This window comes from Micropterus dolomieu, linkage group LG18 (genome assembly GCF_021292245.1).
Source record: "Micropterus dolomieu isolate WLL.071019.BEF.003 ecotype Adirondacks linkage group LG18, ASM2129224v1, whole genome shotgun sequence".
Classification (NCBI taxonomy): Eukaryota; Metazoa; Chordata; class Actinopteri; order Centrarchiformes; family Centrarchidae; genus Micropterus; species Micropterus dolomieu.
In genome coordinates, this window is record NC_060167.1 from 3,569,807 (window position 1) to 3,579,023 (window position 9,217).

The following is a 9,217-nucleotide window of genomic DNA, read 5'->3' on the forward strand; positions in this document are numbered from 1 at the left end:
CCTGTGGGCGAAAATGCCTTGTTGATGCTAGAGGTCAGAGGAGAATGGGCCGACTGATTCAAGCTGATAGAAGAGCAACTTTGACTGAAATAACCACTCGTTACAACCGAGGTATGCAGCAAAGCATTTGTGAAGCCACAACACGCACAACCTTGAGGCGGATGGGCTACAACAGCAGAAGACCCCACCGGGTACCACTCATCTCCACTACAAATAGGAAAAAGAGGCTACAATTTGCAAGAGCTCACCAAAATTGGACAGTTGAAGACTGGAAAAATGTTGCCTGGTCTGATGAGTCTCGATTTCTGTTGAGACATTCAGATGGTAGAGTCAGAATTTGGCGTAAACAGAATGAGAACATGGATCCATCATGCCTTGTTATCACTGTGCAGGCTGCTGGTGGTGGTGTAATGGTGTGGGGGATGTTTTCTTGGCACACTTTAGGCCCCTTAGTGCCAATTGGGCATCGTTTAAATGCCACGGCCTACCTGAGCATTGTTTCTGACCATGCCCATCCCTTTATGGCCACCATGTACCCATCCTCTGATGGCTACTTCCAGCAGGATAATGCACCAAGTCACAAAGCTCCAATCATTTCAAATTGGTTTCTTGAACATGACAATGAGTTCACTGTACTAAAATGGCCCCCACGGTCACCAGATCTCAACCCAATAGAGCATCTTTGGGATGTGGTGGAACGGGAGCTTCGTGCCCTGGATGTGCATCCCACAAATCTCCATCAACTGCAAGATGCTATCCATCAATATGGGCCAACATTTCTAAAGAATGCTTTCAGCACCTTGTTGAATCAATGCCACGTAGAATTAAGGCAGGTCTGAAGGCGAAAGGGGGTCAAACACAGTATTAGTATGGTGTTCCTAATAATCCTTTAAGTGAGTGTATGTCGCTGTGGGGAATTGAACCTGGGTCTCTCACACCTAAGACATGTGTCTTATCCACTGCTCCATCACCACCCCATTTACACATTCCCTACACACAAATGCATACACACTAACAAATGTGATTTAGGGTGCTGTCACACCTGAACTGTTGGTCCGACCTCGATCCAACCGACTACCATAGTCTAACATCTTCAGTTTAAAATGTTGACGGTTTGCATGCTGTTGTACAGGCTCAAAATTAGCTCCCTTGTCCTGCTCAGTCGTCTGAAGGCAGCACATCTTTGCAAAGTGTGAAGCAGTATTTTCAAGATGTTTCCTCAAAGTGCATTCAGCATTCTGCTGGTAAAGTTTTGCCTGGTGTATTGCCCAGATAATTACCACCGCTGTGAGCAAATGCCAGCTGTGCCGTTGCTCCATGTTAAATTACAATGTTTCTCTCACGGAAATATGCACTATCCCTAACACATGACCTTCTTCCTGTATCTACTTTCTTGCTACCGCCCCAGACATATGTGATCAATAAGCAGAATAAAAATGTTCTCACATGGTTTGTAAGTGATTTTTCTGTGCAAAAAGAAACTAAACCAAGGGGGAAACTCATTAACGGATTCAGACCACAGCAAACAAACTACAGGGCTAGAAACACCCATACACTAATAAAGGAGTCTTGTGCACTTGTATCCACTCTTTAAAAGAAATATACTGCTCACTATGTCTATATCTTGCTCATCCAAATAAAAAAATCAATTTAGGATATAGCATTTTTGCATATTTATACATGTTAATATTTTTATTGACTTGAACTATCTCCTACACATGATCTGCCCTCTAAATCTGAGCTGAAGATGGAGGAGCAGTGCGCTCGTCTGACACAGGTCAAATAAAAGTATGATTGGAGGCAGGTGGATGAAGCTGTGCTCTTGCGGTTGAAAAGGCTCGTGGGAGCTTGTCAAAAGACTGATGGAAAACAAATGAAATGGAGAGAAATCGCCGGTTGACTTGGGATTGGGTTATTAATACTGCAGAAATGAAAGGTGGGCGGCCCGGGACTGTAACACAGGTTATTTAAAGTTAAAGTCTGCTGTCTGTGGGGAAGAGACGCTGACTGTGAGGTGACGTGTGTGCTACCAAGGAACATGAGGAGGATGATAATTATTAGAATTTTTATTATTATAGTAATAGTAGCAGTACTAATACTTTTTTAGCAGACCAGTACCTACTTGTACCATAGTACAAGTAATATTAGGTATTACTGTTGCTGCTAATTATTAAAGGGTTTGCTCAGATTTATTGACACAAATTGAGTTTATATGCTGGCAGTGATATTAACATGAGATATGAGGCTAGTGGTCCTGTAAAACAGAGATTTTCTCTCCAGGCAGTGGCATGCCAAAAAAGAACTTAATGAGAACTGGGCTAACAAACATTTTAAGGCACAATAGTGGAAAACACATTATCTAGGTGCTGCTCATCTCATCTAGCAGATCACTGCTAATTCAGTCCCCAGCTGGTCAGACAATAACGAGCAGCAGCATCAGTTTACAGCCTGAAAGCTAATTCAATGAAAGGTAGCGTGAGGAGCAAACAAGCCCCACTGCATCTCCTTCTGTTGTGGTGGTACCTCTTCCAAATTTAGAACAAATTTGCTACCTTTCTTTGTTGTATGATTGTAAATTGAATATATTTATAATGTTTGTTTGACAAAACAAGAAATGTAGTTTAATTGTGATAGTGTGTGGGACATTTTTCACTATTCTCTGACAAAAGACAAGAGGATCATTCAGTATATATTTTCAGGAGATGCAGCCCTATATTTAATGTGATAATAATATATGTATGTAACCCCATTTTAGAGAAGTAAATGAAACTAATTCAGTGTCACTGCCTCAAAGGTATTATTCCTTTGTATGAAAAGATGAGAGACAAGTTATGGCTCAGTTATGGCCCTCAGTTCTTAAACTTTATCAGCTAGGGAACGTTGTGTTTCCTTCTGCCGTCTGAGCCTTGGTTAAACAAAATGTACTGACCCTCCTCTACGACCAGAAATACAGGAACAGACATTTATTTTCTCATTCACAGTTAAATCCGCCGTTTTACCGAGAATATTCTGGACTGCGTCTTGAAGATTAAGGTCACTGGTCTGCATGTGTAAAGTGTGATTGTTGAGACTGAAGAGAAAGGAATCATCAGGGACAACTTCCCTGGAGGCCACATCTAAAACTACTTTAATATACTGCTGTGTGTGTGTGTGTGTGTCTGTACTTGTGTCCCGGAAGAGATCTAACAAGGTCTCTCTCTTTCTGTCTCTCAGACACCTGGGTCTGGACCTGGTGCCAAGAAAGGAGTTTGAGATGGTGGATGAAGACCAGATAAGCGTGTCAGATCTTTATAAGATGGTAAGACCTTTAACGTAGTGCAGGAAGTCTCGACTGTTCACACACTGGAAAACCTTAGGGGACTGAGTAATCCCACCTGAGGTGAGGGTATCTCGTGGGAGCAGACCTGAAACACCCACTAATCCCGGATTACATCGCCATTATGAGTGCAGTAGAAGATGAACACAAAATCCTCGTAACTTTGGCCCAAGTCTGAAGGAATCGGGTCTTTGCTAACAACTTTACCAACAGTCAATTCCCGAAAGAGATGCACCATTAAAAAGAGGTGGTAGAGGGTTTGCTTACATAAACAAAAATTATAATTTTAATCCTGTCCTTTAAGTCCTTTAAGTCCTTAAATTAGAGATGGGTTCTGATAGCTGGTTCTATTTTGGATCAGGATTTGTTAAGGATCTCGCTTTTAGCTGACGCTGGTCGCTGGTCAAAATGACAAACAGGTATATTTCATGAACAGTTGAGAGTTTCTGCTGCTCATTTCATTTCAGATGGTAGATTCAGATTGTGAACATCAGTCAGGCTACTAATTAAAACTACTCCTACCTTCTTAGCCTTCAAAAGCTGATTGGAGGTCTTTGAGTTGGAGTTTAGCCTTTAACTACTTTTACGCGTTGAAACCAAATAATACGATTCAAAGGATTTGGATTCAGTAAGTTTCTATATGTATACTGTAAATACTTGATACTGCATTTGAGGCATTGATGCATTTGAAATGCTATTACACCCTGTCTCTAGTTCTGACGGTGCAGCAGGGTTATCGTTTTACATCAATTTGAAAATGTTCCATTGTTTTTCACTATATATAAAATATCAGGACATAAAAGAAACATTAAACCTGCAGTGACATAAACAAAGATCACTACCAGTTCACCATGTCTGTGAATGTCTCCACAGACGTATTTAAAAATAAATTTGCTCTTGCAGTGAGAGGCTTAATCAACTCGTCTGGCGAGGGCTTGACGGTAACTGATGTTCATTGATATGTAACAGCACTGTGGCGTTGATTACTGTAAGTATATGATGAATGTTATTAGACCTTCTCAGCGATCAAATATTTTCAGCTTGTCAGTGAACAATAATAAAGGACCTGAAGGAATCAAATCTATTAGAAACAAAAAGCTGATGTGATGGTATATTTACACATTAATTACATTATTTATTTTCTTTTTTAACATGAGGAAACAGGATTAGATCACATTTTTCTGTATTGATCGCGGTGGTGACTGCTGGCTGGATTTGAGAGTGTGTTGAAACTGCAGTTGGTGGGGGGCTTTTTTCCAATCAGAGCGCAGGTACAGTGAGGTTTGAAGCCAGAAGCCTCGGCGGCTGTTGCAGTAATCATGGAGTGATTGGTACAGATCAAGAGCTCCATCACCTTTCTATATAGATTTTACAGAAAAACTGTGGTTTTACAAAAAAGATTACAAAAATAATATTTAAAAAAATTGTGTAGCCAAGGGAAGATTTGTTTGTCTGCTGTAAATCAGCCACCTGTTGGTGTGTTTTGATTCTCTCTCCTGCTGGCCACCCCCTCGTTCCCTTCATTCCCCCGGCTTCAGTTGTTTTTCCTTTATTTTTGTTCATGTGTAAAATGCTGCACACTCACAACTGCTGCCAGCAAAAACTCTATTATATAAAGAATACCACTTTATTGCACGGGTGATGCAACTCCCATCCCAGATATCTCTACATGTATGAAATGAAGGCTATCTGAGCATCTACGTTTTTATTTTAGCACATTCAGCACTTTCAGTTTTGTCACCAGGAAGTTTCCACAGTCCCCTACTGGTGGCTTCATCGGGGTACTTCAGACCACTTCAGTAGTAGTTCAGCAAATCAACATTCAAACATACTGTATATGATCTAAGGATGACAACCAATGAGAAAATATTTCAAATTACAATATGTTGTGGAAATTTCCATATTGCTGGTGAGGGATTAAGCAAATAATTGAAGAATTTATTAATAAAAAGAGTACTACAATTTTAATCAGCTGGGCCAGAGGTTCTGTCTCCTAGGACAGTCTGGGATGCATAATCATTTACACAGTCTAAGTTTCTATGTTTTGGGGAACAGAGATCCTCTCCAGGCCTTGAATTCAAGGAGAGGAGAGGAACAGCAATGAATGGAAAACAACAAAACAATCTCACAGCTTTGACCTAAACCCTAGTAAATGTGGACAGACTAACATAAGGAGTGTAGAAGGAAAGGTCAATAATAAAAAGTACAATAGATACATATATAAGGCATAATCAATAATAAGACATGTAAGAGAAAACAATTTTCTGCCATAACACAATACTGCTATTGTAAAATTTGTCATTTGTAATGACCCCTTAATGATTCTGCTCACAAAAACACAGTGAAATGTCACAAATACAAGTTGAGAAATTATGTCAGAGATACTTAGCATTTTCTTTCATCTTTAAATGTCAGGAACTAATGGTTTTTTGTTTGTTTTGTTCATATGTCAAACATAGACATTACTTGAACAACAAGAAATATGGTATAACTTTATTAATACTTTTGTTCTTCATATATCAACACGTCCTAATATAGAAACAACAGAATAGGTCGATAGTTGATGTGTTCAAAACGACCAATATAAGTGTTTTCTGTTCCAAAAACCACAAAGTATTATACGCTAATAGCAAAAACGAACACACGCTGGTCTCTTTGAGTGAAAGACGCCTAATGATCAAACGATCCGCCCAACCCATCCCCTCCAAAATAGGATTTTTCGGGTTAGTTATATCGTTAAATCTTAGTGTTTTTCATGAAATTTCACATGTACTTCAGCACACGGCTGAAGAGGTCGCTCAAAATGCAAAATTTGGTCATTTTAAGCAGTTTAAGTATGGATCTATGTTGCTGGTTTTTGGGCGAGGACAGACTGCATATGTCCATAGTATGAATAGATAATCTGTGAGCCAGTTTGGGTAAAATTTCCACGTCTGTTTTAAGAAATATTGAATAAACAACAACTGAAGCTACTGAATGTAGGTGTGAGTTGCTGCAATGTGAGTTATTCTTGTTGTGGATGGTCTGTTGGTAGTACTTGATGTTATGTGTCTTACATCAGTCCTGCTTTAAATAGCTGAGCTGCAGCAGTCAAACACTGTAGTCCTGGTGATTCCCCCTTTGTTCAGTTGCCTGGAGACTGATCTGGAGACAGGATGAGAGAAAGAGGAAGAAACAGAAACGCAGAGAAGTGGTGAAGTTGATAGATGGTAGGCTGGAAGGTGGGAAAGAGGAAAAAACATGATGTTTGTTGAGGATTTGTTTTCCTTTGCATCAGACCCAGAATGTTTTCTTTATACAAATGTAGAGTGATGAGAATAACTAGAACAAATAAAGACAAACAAAGAATGTTACACAGATGTGAAATTATAATTCATTGCTTCAGTGATGGTCGATTTCCTTGTGTTTCGGTCTCAGGTCAAAACACAAGATAAGATAAAATTAAACTTCATTGATCCCTACGGAGAATTTACATAACTGCAGCAGCAGCAGAATAAGATTCAGCAGTGGAGACAGAAAAACAACCAGAATACAAACTTTCCACATTAACACAATAGGAAATCAATGAATTGCGAGATAATTCAGTGTTTCCAAACATATATAACCAAATTAAACATAAGAAAATGTCAATTTGTCATCAATATATCATTTCTGGGTAATGAAATAATTTAGTTATAGCAAAATTACCATTAACATATGAATAAGGCAGCCTCTAGAAGGAGCTATGTACATAATGTGCAAATGTATTTTGTGTTTGCCGAAAGTATTGAAGCATAAAATATTTCTGATTGGTTACCTGTCAAACTTCTATGTTATGAAAGCAATGAGAGAGTGGCTGGTGTTAATTTTCTGCTCAGGTTGGAATATTTGCAGATGGTTTGCATTTGACATTCATTACTTCAATTCATCAAACAGTTTTTCACTTCTCGCTCCCTCTCTTCTTATACAGCCACTAAGAGATTTAGAGAGACAAGTCGGGGTAATGAGTCTCTGGGGCGTTTAAGCATTTTCATCATCTGAGCGAGAGAATGAAGAGAACAGAGTAGAATACAATAGAGGAGAGCAGAGCAGCCAATGGCAGAGCTGGAGAGGAGGAAGAGAGGAGATGAGAGGAGAGGGAAGGAGATAAAACAAGGAGAAGATAGGCAACAAGTAAAGGAAACAAGGAGAAGACAGGAACAAAAGGAAAGTGAAGAAAACAGGGACAGGAGAGGGTATGAAACAATAGAGGGGGAGGGGAGAAGAGGTAATGAGGAGAGGATACAAGACAAGGAGAGACGGCAAGAAGAAAGGAGGGAACAAAGAGAGGGGATGTGAGGAGAGAAGAGATAGGAGACAAGGAGAATATAGGAAATATTGGAAATGAGGATAATTAGGAAATTAGGACAGAAAACAAGGACAGGTGAAGATAGGAAACAATGAGAGGAGCGGAAACGAGGCGAGGAGAAGACACGAATAAAGGATACAAGACAAGGAGAGGAGAAGAGAGGAGAGGAAACAAAGACAAGATACAAGAGAAGGAGAGAAGACGGGAAGAAAGGAGGGGACAAGGACAAGGAATGTGAGGAGAAGAGAGGAGAGGAAACAAAGACAAGATACAAGAGAAGGAGTGGAAATGAGGAATATAAGAAAATAAGGAGAGAAAACGAGGACAGGAGAGAATAGGAAACAATGAGAGGAGAGAAAACGAGGACAGGATACAAGACAAGGAGAGAAGACGGGAAGAAAGGAGGGAACAAGGAGAGGGGATGTGAGGAGAGGAGAGGAAACAAGGAGAAGATAGGAGACAAGGAGAGGAGACAAGAATAGAGGAGAGGAAACAAAGAGAACATATGAGAGAAGGAGTGTAAATGAGGAATATAAGAAAATAAGGAGAGAAAACGAGGACAGGAGAGAATAGGAAACAATGAGAGGAGAGAAAACGAGGACAGGATACAAGACAAGGAGAGAAGACGGGAAGAAAGGAGGGAACAAGGAGAGGGGATGTGAGGAGAGGAGAGGAGACAAGGAGAGGAGTGGAAATAAGGAAAGTTTGGAAATGAGGAGAGAAAACAAGGACAGGAGAGTAAACAAGGAGAGGAGAAGAGACACGTCGAGGGTACAAGACAAGGAGAGACAACGAGAAGAAAGGAGGGAACAAGGAGAGGGGATGGGAGGAGAGGAGAGAAGAGGAAAGAATGAGAAGATAGGAGACAAAGCGAGGAGACGAGGAATATGAGGAAATTAGGAGAGAAAACAAGGACAGGAGAGAATAGAAAACAGAGAGAGGAAAGGAAACGAGGAGAGGAGACCAGAGAAGAGTAAAGGAAGCGAGGAGAGGAGAGAACATGATAATTAACTTCCTACTTAACTACTTTCTGTCTTCCACAGCACCTGTCCAGCAGACACAGTGTACAACAGAGCACCACACAGGTATGTATTAGATACCGCAGTAAAGTCTATGTATTTCATGGGTGTTAAATACTACACTCGTGTACTATACCGAAGTACAGAGATACTGGTATATTTTGTGATACTCTAACTACATTTGTCTGATACACCTAATAACAAGTCAAAACTACAGAGTTAGTGTTACTATACTTTAATAATTCAACTCAAAGACAATCACATGTTGTACTTTTACTATGTTTCTGAGGTGCTTTATATCATTAATACTTCAGTAAACATTTGAATGCACGGTCTGGACATTAATGACAATATTTTAGGGACATGTAGCCCAAAATTAGGTCAGACAGCACAAATAAAATAAAAGTTTTAACACACATGGTGATTTATTCCAACCAATACATAAGGAAATACTCACCAGAAGCCACAACATACGCTGTGGTCTCCTGTTGGCCACAGAGCAGTCAGGGATTTAATGCCTTGCTAAATGGCATCCACATGCTTAGCTTTAAAGGA

General features: G+C 39.9%; 1 protein-coding gene across 1 annotated transcript in view; it reads left to right on the plus strand.

Moving 5' to 3' along the window:
* The window catches only part of LOC123987514 (dedicator of cytokinesis protein 3-like), an 86,121-nt gene that overhangs the window by 1,250 nt on the left and 75,654 nt on the right, over positions 1 to 9,217 (plus strand). The window contains exons 2-3 of the mRNA XM_046076474.1: positions 3,214 to 3,298; positions 8,687 to 8,728. Of these exons, the coding sequence (XP_045932430.1) occupies positions 3,214 to 3,298; positions 8,687 to 8,728 (127 nt within the window). The remainder of the gene's footprint in view (positions 1 to 3,213; positions 3,299 to 8,686; positions 8,729 to 9,217) is intronic.